General features: G+C 41.0%; 1 protein-coding gene and 1 long non-coding RNA gene across 4 annotated transcripts in view; one reads left to right on the plus strand and one right to left on the minus strand.

Annotated features, from left to right (window-relative positions):
- PLAU (plasminogen activator, urokinase) overlaps positions 1 to 20,073 on the plus strand; it is a 128,514-nt gene extending 108,441 nt beyond the window's left edge. Inside the window, exons 1-11 of one of the 2 annotated variants that reach the window (XM_052678242.1) lie at positions 11,814 to 11,922; positions 13,425 to 13,534; positions 14,408 to 14,462; positions 14,634 to 14,738; positions 15,260 to 15,425; positions 15,827 to 15,915; positions 16,008 to 16,197; positions 16,783 to 16,937; positions 17,560 to 17,700; positions 17,857 to 18,005; positions 18,869 to 20,073. In XM_052678242.1, the coding sequence (XP_052534202.1) occupies positions 13,475 to 13,534; positions 14,408 to 14,462; positions 14,634 to 14,738; positions 15,260 to 15,425; positions 15,827 to 15,915; positions 16,008 to 16,197; positions 16,783 to 16,937; positions 17,560 to 17,700; positions 17,857 to 18,005; positions 18,869 to 19,063 (1,305 nt within the window). In that variant the 5' untranslated portion in view covers positions 11,814 to 11,922; positions 13,425 to 13,474 and the 3' untranslated portion in view covers positions 19,064 to 20,073. Of the gene's footprint in view, positions 1 to 11,813; positions 11,923 to 13,424; positions 13,535 to 14,407; positions 14,463 to 14,633; positions 14,739 to 15,259; positions 15,426 to 15,826; positions 15,916 to 16,007; positions 16,198 to 16,782; positions 16,938 to 17,559; positions 17,701 to 17,856; positions 18,006 to 18,868 lie in introns of those variants that run through there. The other variant, XM_052678243.1, reaches the window with a different exon arrangement.
- The window catches only part of LOC128078222 (uncharacterized), a 104,353-nt gene that overhangs the window by 39,546 nt on the left and 44,103 nt on the right, over positions 1 to 20,704 (minus strand). For both annotated transcript variants that reach the window (XR_008205376.1, XR_008205377.1), the window contains exon 3: positions 10,661 to 10,781. This is a non-coding gene — a long non-coding RNA (uncharacterized LOC128078222). The remainder of the gene's footprint in view (positions 1 to 10,660; positions 10,782 to 20,704) is intronic.

Below are 20,704 nucleotides of genomic sequence, written 5' to 3' on the forward strand. Positions count from 1 at the left end.
TCCTGCCATTGAAGTAAGAGAGGAAAAGTTGCAATTATCCCTGTCTGGAATTAGGGATGTTGTGGTTAATATCCCTGTTCTCGTCAATAGTTCAATGAATTTCCCAATGGCTACATGTGGCCAAGGCTTGGATTTTACACTCAACTCTCTAGCAACACTTTTGGACATCGGCTCAACTCTGACTCAGTGGGCAAGGTGCTATTCACTGAATCACAAATACCACTTCCTGCTGCACTGTTTCTGCTTGAAGTATTTTGAAGGAGTGCTAGGTTGGTTAGCCAAGACAACTTAGTTGACAAAACTGCAGAGTATACACAGTTTGTCCAGATAAAGGAAAATTGTTCAATTAAAATATACTATTCCATCACAAAGACTTTGAATGAGATAATGCAAATGGAGTAATGCTTTGTGTGTGTTATAAAATATTCATTTTTTCTTACGAAGATAAACCAAGTTTTATCAAATGAAAAAACAGAAAGCATGCTCATCTTCGTACTTCTCTAACTCTGTGTCCTTCAGTGGCATTGTAAAGAACCCCTTTAAAACAGAATGAACAACTTACTGACTAGGTTAATTTTTGCCATATCAGGAAGTAAAGCTAGTTAAAACTTTAGGAGTTGGATTTTCTCTATGTCTTAAGCTGTACAACGCTTTTAGAAACAGACAAAAACTAAACAAACAACTCTTAGATCACTGCAATGTTACACATTCTAAAAACAAAGTACTAATGGGGGAATTTTATCCAGCACTGGTCTAAGAAATTACATGAGTAATTTCATATGCGCACACACAACCATCTCGGCTCATAAATGTTATTGACTCTTGTCAATAATGCTTGTGAATGTACTTGTCTTATGCAGAAGAAAAACACCAGTCTCTTCCTCTCAGTGACAAACTCTTGTCTGCAAGCAGTTATGGTTAATTCCTAGTGAGAATCAGAGAGTTTATCAAGAGGTCATGCTCGCATGCTGCCCCATTCCAGCTGTAAATGGAAAATCAGAGCTGTTTCTGCAACCCAGATAAGTCTATGAACTCTTCTACTGTCTCGTGACTCTCCTGCTACAATTTTCATCAGCGAATGTTCTGGCAAGTTATGTTTATAAAAAGATTTGTTGAGTACTAGGAACATGCATTCATATGTTGTAAACAGAAGTAATGGATGCTTCCATTTCTATTTCTCATTGCTCCAGATGTAACTGCTCTCATTTGAAAGATTTTTTACAATACGTTTGACCACTTGCACATCTTCCAAAAAGCTAATATTTCACATGAATTAGCTGCTTTAACTGGCAGTACCGAGTCACTTTTCATTCTAAGAGTGACTAAAGACTTTATTAGTCTATAGGCTCAATTGACCAGGTTTCTGAGGAAGATTGTTCGAAATGAGAATGTATGGACGGCACTATAAGCCTATCCTTTGGCTGCTAATACATTCAAAGTTCCTTCTTAAAATTAGTGCACAAGGAACTGGAACATGGTGTTATGGCAGATTAAGACCACTTACAGTGCAGACAAGAATCACTGGCAAGCTTCAAAATTCAAATCAGAAATTGTCAGGTGACCGACAAGGCAGGCTGTCTCCTTGTCAGGCAACAGGATCTAGATCGCACTTTTGGCAATTTTTAGTTTACACATGCAGCCCAGGTAGATCCACAGGATTCACAATTCTCCTGTACACTCCCAGACTTCTGCTTTTAGTGAGGATATCATGAAACTTCCCATATACACAATATTGTTGTGCAAGAATCTTAACCACCCACCACAGTGCTACAGAAGATCACCTTGCTGTAGAGTACAAATCTTAGTAGAGGTGAGCCAGCAATTACACTATAAAAGAATAATCATCCAGGAGTTTCCTGTTGCCTTGGGTCATTGCATAAGAGAAGACCCCATTACTCTTCTGAGCAAGTGATACTAATCCACATAAGACATTTACTATGCCTTCATATATTTCTCCAACCTCTCCTCCCAAGGCTATGGGGTGAAGGGTGAGATAAGGACACACTCCTATTGTTAAACACCTGCCTTTAGCACTGTCTACAAGCAATATTCTTGTTCTGTCAATAAGAAAAAAAGAAAATATGATGTTGATTCCAAACCACACATCTTTTCTACTCCCTTTCTTCCTAAAATGATTTCAAAATCAATGTTACTATTGCTTCACAAAGTAAATCTCCTGTCAGGGTTCAGAGCAACATCAGTCACACCAAAGGTGCCTCAGAGCTCCTGATAAATTGTAGCTCCTGATAAATTGTAGCTCCCATTCTATCGTAGCTCTAATAGCATTGTTCTACCTAACATCAGAAGAAATCCTCACGTAACATCAAAGTTGCACCAGATATTCAGGCATCCATTCTTATTTTCACTTTTAGTAACTTGCTGGAAAATGTTCACGTCACTTAGCTGTAACCAAAGCATCTTGTAAGATTTCTTTTGCTTTTTGAAGTATCTGTACTACACTGACATGTAGCAGTACCCTTATATTTTCTACAGGTTTTTGAGGATACCTAAGGCCGAGTTAGTCTGTTTATCTAGTTTGAAGTTACCACACAGTTTCAGATGTAATTCTTCATGTATGCTCACACAGATTTGAATGTCACATGCCAGAACTGCGGTTTCCTTATGTTCCTTAAATGATGTGGTCTTTCCTCTTTTTACATTTCCTCTCTCTTAGAGCTTAGCACAGCTGGGGAAAAAATGTCAAACATGCCTGTGAAAGGCAACACAGGAGAACAGAGATCCCAGCATGCCAAATGATTTGGTCTAGAGCCTAGAGCTGTGAAACCATAACTATATAGCACTGTGTTGCATTGTACCTCAATTTCAGGAATTCTCATGTTAATGCAGTGACATGTTAGAGAACTAAAGCAAACACCTCTGCCTGGCACTGAACAGCATTGGGGAACTGCCAGACTGCAAAAGACAAGAGAAATTCATTTTTTAATATGAATCACACAGTGGGAAGAACAAAAGACAGGTAGAGCATTAATCACCCAAAAATATCTGAAGCAAGCAAGTGACATAGTAACCTACATTGCATTAACTGGAATTTAGCTTAAAAATTGTAACTTAAGAGCTTAATTTCAAAAGGTATCAAATTCAGATTTAAAATATCTTCTAAGAGCAGGAGTTTGACAAAAGAGGCAGCAGTAGCAACACCCACTTTCTGAGATAACCCTGATAGAAAAGATTGGCATTCCAGGCTCTTTTAGGCCTAAGAAATCAGTTAATAGCTTTCCAGTAAAGTGAGTAGCCTAGGGCAGGAGTCATTCTCTGCCTTTTCCTGTTAAAAGGTCTTGCAGAGAGAAACATAAAGATCTGTGAGGCCCAAGAGACAATGAATAACCCGGCAGCTTTCCAGCAAGATCCATTCCATAGGAACATATCCTCTATAGTGGCCTTTTAAATATAATTTTGTGTACATGTACAAAAGAAAACAGACTTGTAAGTGCCAAGCCAGCTGCTGATCTCTGTTTCAATGGTGTGAATACATTACAGAGTAACTTAGTTATAGGCACGTGTTTTAGAAGAGAATCTAGGTTTCTGATTTAGCTGGTGTTTTACCACCCGCACTTATTCAGTTGAAATGAACAGAAGGCAAGGATCTCCCTAAGCTGGTTGTCTTTTAAGTAATAGTCAGTGCAGCATAGTATTTTAACCTAGGATCTGTCCTGACATTCCTCACTACCACTGAGTAATGCTTATTCATGCAAGTAGTTCCATTTAAGGAATTAAGTTACACTCAGTATATTATAAATTTCCATTTATCTCAGGGGGATTTTCATAGGCTGGCACAAGCTTTCCTACTGGACTACAGACAAATGTTCATCACCAGGTGTGGAGAGGGAAAACCTACTTATTTCTTGCAGTTTGTTCTCTTTAGCAGTAGTTGCAGTGACCTCATACACAGATCACTCCTGAATTCAACACAGACTTAAGAGCAGAGCTTAGCTCCAACTCCAGTTTAGGATTTATCCAATCTTTCTCTGGCCTGTGCAAGGAATGGAAACTCCCCTCACTAGAACAGTTCAGAGCCAGCACCCTATCCTCATTCTTCTGGGCTTGAGAACTCACTTTACACACCACCAAACATGCTCCACATTTCTCTTTGCCACTGATTCTTTGTGTCCTTCCAACTTGATGCAACTTGCCTTGAAATGGCAGTTTCTTCCTTTTCCTCCCCATTTTGTATCTCACTTAGAAACGGTGATTTAGTTTGAGTTTCCATCCGGGCAACACCACATCTCTACTGTGTATCTCCCTCTTTACTCTCTCAGAATCAATCTGTACTTTTTTCTGGTATCTTTTTTTTTTAAACCTTTCACAAGATCAAATCCAATTAATTTATAACCAAGCTCCATATAGCCTGCTCCTTACACCACTGTCCTCTACCTTCCTTCTCTGTCACCAAAAGCAGCACCACTTGTCTGCCTTCCAGAAACCCTTAATAAACTTGCTTTCAAACCTTGCCTTCTCCATCATCCCTTTAAATTTCCACCTCACTCACTGCTTGGTCTGAAAAGACAAGGGAGCATACTCCTGACACAGCTTGGTGCATAAGGGAAGTTGCACTCCACTGCAGTTGATTATCAACTCAAATTGACCATTAAATGTCAAGTTGAGATATTTTGCTCCAAAAATACGTACACTGAAGAATAAATTAAGTGCTGACATCTTCAGCAGTTCTAACCAAAATCAAAGATTGGCCTGAGTGGTCAGTATTGCCATGGAAAGGTCACGGGGAAAGGAGACAAAGCAGGCATTTCCCCTACTGAGAAACACCCTTGACAGTAGTGATGATAAATCCCAGTACTCCAGAATTGTCCCTAGAACACTATGAAAAATAAGGAAAATGCCTATTCTGCAAACAACTGTGGTTTTGAAAAGCTTTCTTTGGTGTGTTTATCACAAACAGGAAGCCCTGCAATCTCTCTTATTTTGTCTTCCTTGTCCATTGATGTAAACTGATACTGACCTATGCAAGATAGGTGCTAAAGTTTCTGCATGATAGCAAGCAACAGTTTCTTTAAAAATGTATTTATTTTAATTCTATAAATCCAAAACAATCAGCAAATAGAGATTAGCAAAAGCTGCAGAGTGGCTATACTAGAAATAAGTCACAGGAAGCTTATTTGAAAGAAAATGGAAGACCGCAGCCAAAACATCTGAAGGAGTGGGAGGGGGAGAAGAGATAGGCAATTATAATTAGAATGCCCAAGACCTAGGTTATTATTAGAGCACTTGGGTCAATGGTTCTCCTTTTCTTCTCAGCACAGTGCCTTTCGGAGCTTATGCAGGGAGAATGCTGCAATGCTGCTTTTCAGCAGCACCCACAAAGTAATTTTCTCCTTAAAACTCTTACCTCTGTGTTATTCAACAGCTACTCATTGGCAAGTATATTGAGACCCTGCCTGAAACACCGGGCAGTGCTGCCCTGTGGGCTCTGCGCTGCCATCTTCCTGCATTTGGTGTCCCTTTTTTCTTCAGCTCTGAACTTCTAAGACCGTCCTTTTTCCTTCAGTGCTTTTGTTGTGTTTCACAGAACAATCCACTACTGATGTCATTAATAGTACTCTATAACATGGGGCTTAATACCAAATGCTTTAGGAATTTGTGCTGTAATCTGCCATTATGGTACCTGGACATTTACAATCAAAGTCATCCTGCTTTAAATATTGTAGTACAATTATCTGCCATGGCTGCCTGTGCTTTCCATCTTAAGTGAGCAGGAGCAGATACACCTAGCCCCACTGCCAAGCTCTGAGCATTCAGGTCTTGCAGCAGCTGATCCTGCACCCTTGGAATCTACCGAAGAAGAGTGGGACCTATCTAATATGCACTTCCCCTCCCCCCCCCCCCAGGAGGCCAAACTGATAATGGTAGGCAGTGTTATACCTACTGATAACAGGAACAGTTGTCTCTTGTCTGTGTCACCTGTTAAGGCTTTAGTGCTGCTTGACAGAACAGCTTGTAACATCACGGCTTCCTTCCCAGCAGATAGGAACATGTCTATAGTAGGTATTTAATTTCCTTCATTAGCAGGAATGCCTAAGACAGAAAAGGAAGGAGTATAATCCCAGATGAGTTTCTCAGACTAGCTTGCTGAAATGAGCAGCACCAGGTTTCTCACCTGGGCTGTGTTACACAAAATTTGCTTTCTTGCCAGTTTTTAGCAAGCTTTCTCCAGAATCCTGCCAACCAGCTCGCTCTCAGCGTGTTGGTTTTTCTCTGGAATATGAATCTGACTGATTGACGCACGCCATAAATAATAGTCCAAGCCAGCTGTTTCTGTAATTTCCAGTGTTAGATTTTTATGTGTCATTTTAAATCAGTATATGGGAGGCAGAAGTAGTGTTCCTTTAAATAAGTATATCCTTTTTCTGAACTTAAAATGACCACAGAAAGCACAGTTTAATCCCTAAAATACTCTGCATTTGCTTTCCGCCTTCTAGGTTCAGACTCAAAAGTTTCCCTTCTGGGTCTTCTCCACAGCTTCCAGCTAATTTGCAACTAAAGGCTGGCCTGGACTCAAATGCAAACAATCTTAAGCTATTATAATCTGGATCAAACGTCAGCAGTTCAGACAAATTTTTTCTTTAGATATCAGCTACCTCAACTTAGCAATCTTAATAAACCTCAGAGTTCGGCAATTTCTGCTATCTATGGATGTTTACTACTGCTGAGTGAGATGCAGTCTACACTAAACCTAGTTTAAAAACAGGTGCACTTCAAGCTGGTGAAGAAATCATCAGACAGGAGCACTCCTGTTCAAAAAAAAAAAAAAGAAAAAGAAAAAAAAAGAAACAAAAACCAGTATGGCACAGCTCACTGAAACGGCAGAACACTGCTACAGCAAAGGCTATTCATCAAACAGTTGCTTTCTATTCCTCCCACGTGAGAGAGGATTCAATGACAGGGGATTTCACAGGTGCTCCATCTCTGTTTGTTACTTAGCAGTCAAATTGTAGCACAGTCAGACCCTTCGGAAAGTGCAGCTGCAGTATCCAACGAAACTATGCTTGAGAAAGGCTTTATTGCTTTAAAGCCTCAACCGCATTCTCTCCTAGTGTAACAAAATAGCTGAGCTAACAGCGGCTGGTGCTTGTGACTGAAGTAACTTTCTAAGTTTTGATTACACTGGCTCAGTGTGGAGATAAGGCCGGCTACTCCTGCTGCAAGCAGAGCAAGCTGGAATACAAGCATCCGCAGAGCCCGGTGCCCTTCGGCTGATAAGCACTGCTACTTCTACCCACACAGATAACAAAGATAAAAGAAACACAGTAGGCAGCAAGGAAAAGGAACAAAATTTTAAATAAACAAAGAAACCTGAGTAGCTGAATTATACCTAAAGGAAATGAGATCACCATTTGCTTCCAACCACAAACAACTGACAAGTAATGAAGAGTCATTAAAGTACAAGAATTTTTATGAATCACATTCCACTTTAAAATCAGCTAATCTGGAAATTCCTGGGTCTCATACAAACTCTAATTTAAGACAATAAGATTAAAGAAAGAACTCATTCTTGTTTTTTGTATTTCATCTTTTTTTAAAAAAATACTATTATTTCTTTACATTATACTGATAGTGTAACATCTGAAATCTATTGGCTTATTCAATCAAATCTATTATTATCTCAAGAGTTAGCAGTAAAATGGCTGTAAAAATGAACTTGGCCAATAAAATATTCTGTTGGAAAAGTGCCCAGTGTTTGGAAGCCGAAGCTAGAATATTGAAAACAGCTTGATGTGAGAAAATATCCCTTAAAGCTCATAAAACATTTCACCACTGCTTTGCAATTCTTTCTGCCATAATCCAAACATTTACTGTAACCCAATACTGTTTAACTCTGAAGCACCATTCTAATACACAGAGCAGATGTCAAGATAGCTGTGTTCTTCATATCCCCATACACATAGCAGGAGGCAGGTGACCTACTTTCAACCCATGACCATTACAGACAAGACAAATTACGTCCAGAGGATTTAGGTGCTGTATTGGCTTATGTGTACTTAGACATGAATACTGAATGTGAAGTTTACTTCTGATCTTTTTTGTGAGGTGACAGAGGTTCAGGCACATATAACTGCTCGTGTGAAAACTTAGAAGCTGTGTTGTCAGGACAGAAAATCACTAGACAAAGGACTGTTACTTATATGTGATACAAACCAGAACGTACTCCTCACAAGTAACAGACTGAAGGTGACAGAAGGTCACAGAGTCCCGATTCTCAAAGCACCTTGAACGGGGGACTGCTTCCCCTGCACTGAGTCCCATTACCTTTAGCAGAAGCTCAGAGAACGTTCCTGCTCCCAGTGCCAAGTGTTTGGAATTAGGGCAGATGTCCAAGTATTGGCTCTAATTCTAAAACACATGAAAATTCCAATGAGGTCAAAGAGAGTCTATGTCTAAGAGTATCAATGTGGAGCATCAGAGTACCACAATGAGTGGTAAGATTATTTCAACTCTACGAATTCTGTCCTTGTGTAGTTTGCTGATGGACTACCAGAAAGTGCATGGTGGATGGTATTTTGCCCTAGTTTTAATATTTTATCACCAGCTATGAAAAAGAATACTGGAACTAATAACACCTCTAGCCCAGTGACAGCCACAAAGCAGCACAAACCTCATAATCTCTTTCAGCTCACCACCATAAGATAAGAAAATCTGTTTTTCATTAGAAGGGTCAGTGTCCTCATCTAGTTGGAATGAAATGTTATCTTTTCAATATTTGCTAGGTCAGGCTGGCAGACTAATCTGAAACATTCAAGTTATTTCAACTATAAATTAAAAGAATCAGCAAGATTTTTATCAGTAACTGGATTGCAGGAAAGCAAGAATTGTCTGACTGTGCTCCTAATCATACTAGCTCTTCAGGGTTGGATCCACTGCATTTGAACTCTATTTGAAAGAGGTATTATACGATCCCAAGGGGTTTACACTTGAACCAAATGAGCAGCTAGTAATCACCATTCATATATATTTTCTTTACTAAGTGCTGTAATCCATGTACAGACAAAAGAAAAAAATACGTTATTAGCAGTTCTAAGCACGGAAATGAGAGAACAACTTCAAATTTTGTGAACAGTATTTTTTTTTTAATCAGATGCTACATTCCTATGCAGGAGGGTAAATTGCCCTCTGCAAGATCAATCCTGCCACACTTTGTAGCACCTTTGTTTTCTCTTGATTCCTTCCCCTACCGTCTTGCCCAGACCTCTCCTAAATTCGCATAATAGAAGTGTTGAAACCATAGACATGATAAAGGAGAAAGAATTTAACAGTAGAAGGTAGAAGTTGCTGGCAAAGCAAGTAAAAGACTTTCAACAGGGTTCTTCCAACCTCTTGAGAGGTGCAATAATGAAAAAATCCTGCCCCTGAAGCTATCAAAAAATCTCTATGTAGCAGAACTAGTCCTTTTTCACCTGTCCTACTCATTGGGCAGGAGTATTTCACATCTGTGCAGGCAGGTCTAGCTATAAGATCTTGACATGAGGTGTTGCCAGAACTGCCAAACTACAGCTTTTCCAAGGCCTCTGCCAGAAGGCAGGACGTTTACAAGCCCAAGAGTTTATTTCAGTTGCAGCCTCACCTCAGATCTTATTGTAGCAGCCATCAACCAGTTAGCTCCGTGAAGTCAAGCACTGCAAATTATCTCAGCCATTTCTGCTTCCCTAACAACATTCAGTTCTTATGGAGATCATGTGGTCTTATTTGCTCTGAGGTTGCCTCCACTACCAAAGCAAACTCACCTACAGCTTTCTTGGATCTCACTCTCCTGAACAGTATTTTTACTTCACAATGGCTTAGTTATCATTTATTCACCTCCTTAGGTGCAAATATTCAAGGCAAAGGAATCAACACCAAAGACGTAATACCAACCTGGCAGACCATTTGCGATCAGTATCTTATCCTCGTGACTGAAACAAAGTGACACCACAGACCAGGCCACTTGTCATTAAGGATAAAGTAACACAGAATTTCAGTAAAACCTAGGTGCCAAACAGTAGAAAAAGGGAATTCTGGCTTTTGTCAAACCTTGTGCCAGAGTGAAAACACAAACTTTTTTGGCTTGTCAGCCTCTGAAACAAGAATGAATGAAGAGGAACAGGTGACATGTACATTGCTTGGTCAGGAGCTCAGGGAGAGGGTCGTTACTCACTTCTGAAATACTCCTCAGGGAACAAGAGTGAAAGAGGAAATCCTGATGCTCGAGCATTGACTCTTTTTCCAGAAGGTTTGAGGAAACTGCCAAGGCCTGGCACCTCTTCCCTGGAAGGGGTGGAGGAGGAAGGAGAGGAGCTGTCCAGACCCGGAGGAGCCCCTTCTCTTCCTGGAAGCTTCTTCCTTCCCCTCTCCCTCTGCTCAATCAAACTATGACCCATTCTTTACTTACTTTGTAAAAATAGTGTGTTAAAATTCATTCAAAGCATAAAAGTTCCAGATTGCTTTTAAAATCTGGATTATTTTTCACCGAATTTAATCCCTAGAATAAGTTTACATCACAGACAGTCCTCTAGATTGAAGAAAGAGCAGTAGGGATCCTACCTTAATGTTATCCCCCCTATTTCTTACAGGATCCATTCGCTTTTAATATTCAGACGTCACAGAGAGATAGGAAAATTCAGTCTCCTGAAATGCAGGAAGATTTCTTCCTTACCTATGCCCATTTCTGGACTTCCATCTTGATCCGTTTCTCTAGACTCAATTTCTGTTATCCAGAGAACATGAATTCAACACACTCTCTGTGGAGAAGTCTGTTCCAACATTAGCCTGAGGAGCTGAAACACAACAAAAAGGAATAGAGCAGATAAATATACAATTCCTCAGTAAGGGTGGCTCTACAACAAAGACTCAACAATAAGAGAAGATGCAGAAGGAAGAAGAAAACTCAGCCATTTTCTTACCAATGAAGTTAGATGTCAAACACAGAAGGCTGGTCTCCTTAAGCTCCGGATAGCCCAATTATGAAAAGCATTCCTCCCAAACGAAATTCATGTCATCCCCTGCTCTGAAGCAGCACCTGAAGAAACTGCCTTTCATCAGCTACCCGGCCGCAGGAGACCTGCCTCAGCTTAGTCACCCCAGTACCTGAGGCTGAACACTACCACTATGCCTGCAAATGCCACGCGTGGGTTTTGTTATTCACTGCACTGCTGCAGTGTCACAGCCCAGTGTGGGAAATCACACTTCACTGGGAGTAGAGGAGACTGTTTTCCAGGGCCTGAAGTACGAGACAGGATGTCGCCATCCCCATTCGTGACATGGCCGCATTTTAAATACCTCTTTGGAAAGCAGAAACTACACGGCAAAGGCACAGCACCTCTTAGGGAAGCGCAGGGCCTCAGGCTATTGGCGCTGCAGCTCGCCCCCACCGAGCAACGGAGATGGGCCGGAGGAACCCCCCAGGCTTCCGCACAGGTGTGTTCTGCCCTCACCCACACCTGAGCGGAGTTAATCCTCGTAACCACGAAAGCATTTGGGCTTCATTCTTCACGGACGGCGCCACAAATCTGAAATTTAAGTACGCCACGCTTGTTCGCGCCTCTAAGCACGCTTCAACACAAGCCGTTCTTTTCATGGCTGCCTCTCACGTTTCTCTTTTGTTTCACCACGCTTAATCGCGCATCGCCGGCCGCCCCACGGAGGCGAGGAGGAGCCCCGCGCCCCCTTCAGGCTGCTCGCGCTCCCCCGCCCCGAAACCAGCAGCGGCCCCCAATTCCCCGAGTCACACCGCCGGCCCCGCAGAGGCAACGGCGAGGCGCCCGCAGCCCCGGGGGGCGGCCCTGCCCGGGGGCGGCGCTGCGGAACGCCTCGGGGCGGGCGGGCGGCGGCTGAGGAACCGCCCCGGCCGGGCCTTTATAGCGCCCGTTCCGCACCGCTGCTGCAGCTGCACCGTGCCTGGCTCAGCCGCTCCGGTCGGTAAGTGCTGCGTCCGCGGACAGCGTTGCGGCAGGCTTTAGCGATCGCTCTTGAAATCAGCGACGCCGAAGTACAGATTGCGTGTCGCGTCGGTAACGGGAGAGCTCTGCTCTGCGCGCCGCCCTCTGGCAGCGGGATCGGAACAGAAATCGGCAGTGCTGCTGCTGGATGCTGGGGGGTGGGCCTGAGGATTTAATCACGGTAATGGATAGCAAATTAGTCGCGTACCTGCCAGAGGAGTTAAAAATTGCTGCTTTAATTTGAATAACGCTCAAGAGAACGCACATCTGCTGCAGTCCCAGCTGCACCTGAGAAGCATGTCTGAGCACAGGGCACAGGCTGCTTCCCTGCATTATGAAGCCTGCCTCTGAGCAAGGGCTGTGCTGCATCAGTAGTTTGCTTTGGGCCATGTCTGCGTTTTCTTGAAATAAAAACCCCCTGTTCCTCTCGCGTAGCTGGACCAGCACCACATTATGGTCTTACAGTCTAGTCACCACATCTCTTTGTCGTTAAACCTAGGAGATGCAGTCCCACTGTCTGTGGGCATTCAGTTTGTAAGACCAATCCAAAATTGGTCTGATGTCAGAACCTCTGAAAGCACAGAGCAGCACTTCAGCACCTGCTCTGCATTGCTCACTAGAGTCACACAAACCAAGGTCCTATGGCTTCTTTTAACTTTTCTCTTTTTTTTTTTTTTTTTATTTTAGAACTGAAGGTGCTTTTCTCTTTCAGTAATAATAATAATAATAATCCAGTATTCATTCCCATGACTTGTACTGCAAATTTTATATTTGCTGGTTTTTCAAGCAACCCCCTATCCTTTTGCAGGCTGATTTGTAACACTCACTCTTGGGCTGATCCCTTTGTGTGCTTGGCTGCAGCAGGCAGCTGCACACACAAAATCAGGACAGAAGAGGTTTAAGCCTCTCTAATACCATACATGCAGCAACCGCAGGACCAGACTTTCAGGACTTTGCAGCGCTCCTGAGGTGCCTGGGCTTACGCAAGCTCTCAGCAGCAGCAAGAGCCAGCCGGCAGCTCGGGAGGCACTGAAAGCTGAGTGTTCCTTCCCACGCTTCAGTGTGCATGTTCAGACTGTTTAGAAGTCTTGCTGCAAGGCAGTAATAATCAGTTAAACGAGCACAAAGAGCTGGACTGCAGCTAAATAGATCTGCCGCTTTCTGACTGCTAGTCCACACTGCAGAGTAGTCCACAACCCAGAGTCTGGATTTCTCCAGCTTCCCTATCTCTGCTTCATGTGAACTCTGCAAAAATCTGTGTCTCTAAATGCACAAAAAAGCTTCAAATGATAAAATCATAGCTAATCTAATCATAGCAAATCTAAGCTAATTTATGGAAATAATATGCAGACATTCCACAGTTAAGTCAGTTCTCAATTCTTCTGCCCACTGTATTGTTACTCAAACCAGGTAAGACAACAGCCACAAGAAAGCTGATGCTGCAAGATACAACATGTCACTGAATTCCTCTTTTATTTTCAGAATCGAAAGAAAACTAAGGTGAGGAACAAAGTGAGAACTTAACTATCAACATGAAGTTACTCATCCTCTTCACAATAACTCTCGGCACGCTTGTCACAGGATTAGACTCTGTAAGTTTTGAAATAAGTGAGGGGGTTTTTACTTGGATCCACTTCCTTTTTTTTTTTTTTTTTTTTTTTTAATTATACTTCTGCTTTGGACACAGTGCTGGATTTCTGACTTGAACTGCTCTTTCTGCTGCCTTTGCATTTACATCTGCTGCACATATATCTCCAGAAAATTCATATTTGAACACTGTTTTTTCCTCTGATTCTGTTCCACATTGAGATGTCTTCTAGGGTTAAAATAGTGAGGACATCATACAGTTACCAAGAAATCCAACATTTATCTTTTTATGAAACAGCTTGGACCTGGACACAAAGTACCAAGAACTCAGTGGTGTTTTATATAGGAGAAAATTGGGCCTTCAAATAAATTTGTCCTTGACCTGCTTGAATACAAAGCTGAAAAAGGAGACACAGACCTGATTTTGAATATTTTGACTATCATGCACAAGCATGAAGCACCAAGGTCACCAGTGACAGGCAGCTGGAGCACATTCCACCTTTGCTGCACTGCTCAGTACCTGAGAGGCGTGGAGGGAGAATTTATCTTTTCACCTCTGGGAACTGGCCAGATCCTCACAGAAGAAATAACTGCAATGTTGACCAGGTGCAGTGGGAGCAGATTGGTAGAGTTCTTCAGAGGGTTTTCTAGTGTGATGTGTTCATCTGCTTTGTTCAGAGTTCCACTTCAATCATACACAGATCATATATGATCATATGTAGACTCAGTAGAGCAAATTCAGCTAGCAACTACACACAAGAACTTTAAATTGTTAGAGAAGGCATGCAGTAGAAAACAGCACAGTCCTGTACTGCGTAATAGAAACATGTCAAAGGAACTGCGTCCTTCAATAATTTCTTTCCTTTTTGTCTGCTTAGGTTTACATGAGGCAGTACTACAAGTTATCACATAAACACAGACCCCAACATAGAGGTAAGTACCTCTGTTCTACTTGAACCTAAAAAGAGCTTGTTAGCCTGCAATTACATCTTTATCTAAGAGAGAAGGCTTTCAATTATATGCAGCTGAAACTTAGTTTGCAACTGCATTTCACTCAACCACTCAAGTGTTTTGCCTCTTACTACTGGTATCTTTCATTTGCAGAATGCCACTGTCTGAATGGTGGAACTTGCATTACCTATCAGTTCTTCAGCCAAATGAAGCGCTGCCTGTGCCCAGAAGGATATGGTGGACTTCACTGTGAAATAGGTAGGGTATCCACCCTCTTTAATACTAACTAAATGAATTGGAAAAGTAAGAAAATCATGAATAAGGATTCTCAAGTGAAAGTGCTACCTATAAACACAACTTAATATCCTTCAGCAGTTTTTTTTTGTTGTTTGTTTTTGTTTTTTTTTAAATAATAATGAAGGTGAGGAGAAATAGCCAAATAATGGAGCAAAATTGGGATCTCTAATTTTCTTGTCCCTCCCTCCTCAGAAGTGTTCTTCCATCCCTCAATAACGTTGTAGCTTGTAAAATGAACTTGTTAGTATCCATTGTGAAGTACATTGAAATTGCTTAAAAAAAAAAAAAAAAAAAAAAAGCAACTTGGAATAAAGCATAAATTATTTCATGCATAAAGTAAGAATATATAATCAATCCAGATTTTGTATCATCTTTTTTCTTGTGAAATGCACACTTTATCACTAAAATGACCCATACAGATTACTTCTGTCTCAGAACAATTATAAACAGAACATGCTGCTTACAAATGTTTGTTTTCTCAGACACTGACAGCATATGCTACAGTGGGAATGGGGAGAGCTACAGAGGAATGGCAGCAGACCCAGGCTGTCTGTATTGGGACCTTCCTTCAGTCATCAGGAGGGGTGATTACCATGCTGATTTGAAGAACGCTCTGCAGCTTGGACTGGGCAAGCATAACTACTGCAGGTAAGATGATGCATTATTCTTCCCATGATGACATTCCCAGAAGAGCTTTGAGGGATGATATATGTTTAAAGGAATAACAGAGTATTTCAGGGATCAGTTTGAATTTAAAATATTTGGAATGAGACTCTCTGAAGTGCTTAGACTTCTTACTGCTTAATAAAGCTGCTGAAAATTTTGCAGAGCCACCATATCACATCAATAACCCTAAAGGGAAGTTTCAGCTGTGACAAAACAAGCTGCCAGTCCTGTGTTCAAACAATTAATTGCCTTCTCCAATGTTTCTTACAAGAAAACACTTTTGGCTTTTCCAGGACAGTTAGAATTCTAACATATTATCATTTTATTTTTATTATTTTTTTAAGAACTGGGTTTATAAAAAGAACACTTCCTTTATCTTCCAGAAACCCAAATGGAAGGAGCAGGCCTTGGTGCTACACCAGGAGAGGATACTTCATTCAAGAAACACCCTGCAGCACCGTGGAGAAGTGTGGTAAGTAACACTGGTTTCAAAACAATGGATTTCTAGCACAAAGTTGATGCTTGCCAATCACGTGAACATCTGAACAAAACTTTCTTTCATAGGGCATACATGTGGCCAAAGAAGCTTCAGCAAGTACTTCAAGATTGTTGGTGGAAGCCAGGCTGAGGTTGAGACTCAACCTTGGATAGCTGGCATCTTCCAAACCATAAAGGGCACTGACCGCTTCCAGTGCGGTGGCAGCCTCATCGACCCTTGCTGGGTGCTTACAGCAGCACACTGTTTCTATGATCCGTAAGTGTGAAGTTCTGAATTTCTGCATCCTTCCTACCTGCAACTTCTTTCAACAGATTTCCTTATTTTCCCCTCATTGCTGAATGAGCAAACCTTCAGATCTACCATAGTTATGACAGTCTCTCTTAAGCAGAAGAAGAGGAGCAGCCATGAACCTTAGGCCTTTGGAAGTCCGTGCCTAGCAAAATACAAACAGCTGGATGGATTATGCAGCTGAAACAACTTTAGCCAGGATTTCACTTCAACTTATCTGTTTCTGAAACCTAAAAATTGTCTTGATGTACATTCAGTACATTTTTTTCCTATAGATAGCTGATCCACCTTGCATTCTGGCAGGGAGTCTTATTGCTGATGACAGACATGAGTAGCAGTAGCTAGGTGTGCCTCTCACAGTGCCCCAACGTCTAGCTTGTTCACTACAAGTGATGAATCAGCAAACCTTCCTGTAGCATAGTCTATCAACATTCTTGTTGCTTTTTCTTGTCTGCATTTAAGTGAACAAGAAACCAAACAGGGAATTTGATTTTAAGTTGGTAACCTCACTCTCAAAAATAGTAGCCTTCATGAATCTTTGTACTTCAACAGGACAAAAAAGCAACCAAACAAGTCAGACTACACAGTCATCCTTGGAAAGTCCGTACTGAATGCTACCGATGAACATGAACAGATATTCATGGTGGACGAAATAATCTCTCATCCTGACTTTACAGACTACACGGGAGGCAACGATAATGATATTGGTAAGCATCATCTTAATATGAACCTTTAAAACACCGAGGATAGCTGAAAACTGTGTAGTTATGGGGTACATCAAGTAAAAGAAGTAGAACTAGAGCAAAGATAAAGGGAGCAGAAGACAGGTAGTTCTGAGAACTAGGTCTGTGGTGAGCGAGATCATGGCTAGCTTGTGGCACATCACAGATGCAAAACACCATAGACTGAGACAGTGCACGCACAGTAGGTTACATTATGTAGAAAGGGAACGCCGTATTAGCTAGCACATGAGCTAAAGGTTTTCCTGAAATAAATCATACTTCTCAAAGTCTCTCCCCCTTTTACAAACCTTTCCCTAAACTAATGAATTCAGTTAGGTTTCTGTAACTTACACAGAACAGACTTGCTACCCTTACTCTTGACACTGAACTTTTGCCTATGACCTGAATTCTGTTACTCAATGCTGCAAAATTAATTGTCACCAAATAATGATTCTCATAATTCCAAAAGCAATGAGAAAAACTAAATATTATGAGAACAAAATGTAAATATTCCCATTAACTGTACTGTATACTCCAATTATCAGAGAACTTGAAGGGAACTTGCTTCACAAATTAAGTAATCTTTTTTTGTTGTTGTTGTTGTTAGCTTTGATAAGAATAAGAACAGCTTCTGGACAGTGTGCAGTAGAATCCAACTATGTCAGAACAGTCTGCTTGCCAGAGAAGAACCTTAAGCTGTCTGACAATACCCGGTGTGAAATAGCTGGCTATGGAAAACAGAATTCTTGTAAGTGAATGACTTCTTTCCAAACTGTTACTTGAACTCTGTGGAAACTGGTTGGCTTTTTTCATACCATGATCTTCAAAAGACCCACAGACTACTACTCTATGTGCCTCATATTCAACTCCCCAAAATGACATTTTTCCTTTTTTTTTTTCCTAGATGATATTTACTATGCTCAAAGACTAATGTCAGCCACTGTAAACTTAATATCACAGGACACTTGCAAAAATAAATACTATGACAGCATCAGAGTTACTGACAACATGGTCTGTGCTGGAGACCCAACATGGGAAACAGATGCATGCAAGGTAAAACTTTTTTTTTTTTTAATGTTGTTCCTCTAAATGATTTTAACAAGTATATTGAATGAATCAACTGCAGCATAGCAGCATCTTGTAATTCTGCTACTCAAGAGAGTTTTTGAGTAAAGGGAATTTGCTGTAGCTACTAGAGTTGACTCTTAGAGTGGCTGAAGACAGGGAAGGATGAAGAGTTTGGTGTTAACCTCTCCAGGTCTGCTTTTCAAGGATCAGCAATCACTGCAATCCTGCTGCTCCTGGAGATGTTACAATTTGTTCTGGCAGTGGCTGGGAGATAAACACATTAGAGGATTACAATAGCTATGCCAGCCTCAGCTACACTTGCTTAATCTTAACTGCATCTCAGCAGAGAGTTAAGAGATGGATAACAGGAAGTCACTGAGACCTCATGCAAATTCCTCAAAAATGGATTTGCTTCCCTGCACCCTCACTGGGCAGTCTGGCCAATATGCCACTGAAAAAAACAACCACCAGTAGTTACCCTTAAGCATACAAGTATCTTGTGGGTAGGGAAACAATTAATTATATGATGCAGAATAGGGCATATTTGCTTTGACCTCGTACAACTAGCCTAACAGCTGTGAGTTTGAGCATTGGGTGTTGTCTCCAAAGTAACTGTCCAACCTGGGCAAGCTAGGGGGGATAGAGAACTCTTGACTTTATGGACTGTGCTGTAGTTGCAACAGATGCTGAGCATTCTCTTTTGTTTATGCAGTATTCTCAAAGACCATAGCTTTAGCTTGTATGTATGTACTGTTTGCTTCAATTCAGAAAAACAGTAATCACAGGCTCCCTGTTATCAAAGTTGCATCTACAGAAAACATCCTAATGTGTTCTTTTTCCATTGTCAGGGAGATTCTGGCGGCCCCATGGTCTGTGAGCACAATGGCAGGATGACACTTTATGGGATTGTCAGCTGGGGAGATGGCTGTGCAAAGAAAAACAAGCCCGGTGTTTACACCAGAGTTACTCGCTACCTTAACTGGATTGACTCTAATATGAATGCAGTGGTTACCAAAAGTCACTCTTACCCTGAACCAAAGTGACCATTTGTGTACTTCTGGACTTGAATAACAACGAGACCGTGGTGATGCCAGGACACCAAAGCCCTGAATATCAGAGTTCTTGCTTTTAACTGATCATGTAGTTTGCCACTACAGTGTTTCTGATGCAGAAGTTGATACTATCTCACTACTCTTAGTTATTGAAAACCACTCAATGGGAATATAAAATATTTAACATTTAAATGAGTATTCCCATGCACAATACTGTAGATATCAAGTTAACTGTCCACTTAATTTACAAACTGGCATTTGTTCTGAAAGTATTGGTGAAGCTCAAAGTTATTTAACTGGTGCATTTTGCATACAGCATCTCTCTAACATCTTTCCCCATCACTCCAAACAATGTGGAATGATAGAAACCTAACCTATGAAGGCCAGTACTGGGAATGTGAACAGACTTTGCCTCAGAATGTGCAAGAAACTGCATCAGCATTGATTATCATCAATATGTGAAGAAGGACTGAAGTCCACTCTGACTGAAGCAACACTTGGTATACAGGACTCATGCCAAAAAATACTAAAATCTTAGCAATGGCAACTGCAGCTGTGTTAGCATTAAAAGCTTTTGAGGTATTCCACCAAAGAACTATGCTAAAGAGGGAAAACCATTCATGTGACTGCACTTCCAGGTCCCATCCAAAGGAGCCTGGGTTCCCTTAGAAGTCTGATGGTACCAATTTTCTCCATTACCTATGCAACCCAGAGAAGAGCTACGGATTCAAATTGATTCAAATGGATTCAAACATGCACTGAGTGCTACTGATGTTGAAAGTCAGAACAAAAGTCAGAACTTCATTTCCATTCATCTAACTGATATGATATGGAAATGACTTTTTTCCCTCACGACTTTTGATTTTATTTTTAAACTTTTTTTTTTTTATAGATGGAATTATTTGTATGAGGGCTGGAACCTCATTTTATTTAATTTTTACTATGTTTAACTTATTATTTGTATTATATATGTAAGACTATCAATAAAACTATTATTCTTATATAGCTGTTCCTCTTTCGTAAAGGGAAGACAATGCTTTGAAGTTCTAATGTCAATCACTGTACACAGATCTGTACAATATATGCTGCAGGGTTGTGCATAGACTAGATGCTCCCAAGTAACTGCAGCACATCTGGTTTGAATTCCTAAAGCAAATTATGCTGTTTTGGTTTCACCTTAAAGAAATACAGTTAGCATGCTCAGTGATTGAGTTCCCAGCCACTTGCTGGAGGGCAGTGGGCAATCAGAAACCTGGTTTCAAAAGTGCATTCCCTATCTTTAACAAGGTGTGAGTACAGGTGTAAGAGCATTGTACGCTCCCTTCACCAACCCACTGCAACAATATCATAGGTGATAGAAGGAAAGTGATAGTTTTGCTTTCCTCAATAACAGGATTTTTAGAAAAGAAACACATTTAGCATTGATATTAAGCACTTTTAAGTAACATTTTCATTAATATAAACGGTGTATCAAGCAAGAGCTTCACTTACACTTCACTATTTCCTCCCCCCCTCAAGAAAGAAGTTCAGCCAGAAAAGAATTCATAAAGTACTGAGAACAACCCAATACTGAAAGCCAACTGCATTGCCAGTTCTGGACAAAATATCACAATTATTAACACAAAGTAAATC

The sequence above is a fragment of the Tympanuchus pallidicinctus genome, unplaced genomic scaffold, assembly GCF_026119805.1.
Source record: "Tympanuchus pallidicinctus isolate F22 unplaced genomic scaffold, pur_lepc_1.0 scaffold16, whole genome shotgun sequence".
Taxonomy (NCBI): Eukaryota; Metazoa; Chordata; class Aves; order Galliformes; family Phasianidae; genus Tympanuchus; species Tympanuchus pallidicinctus.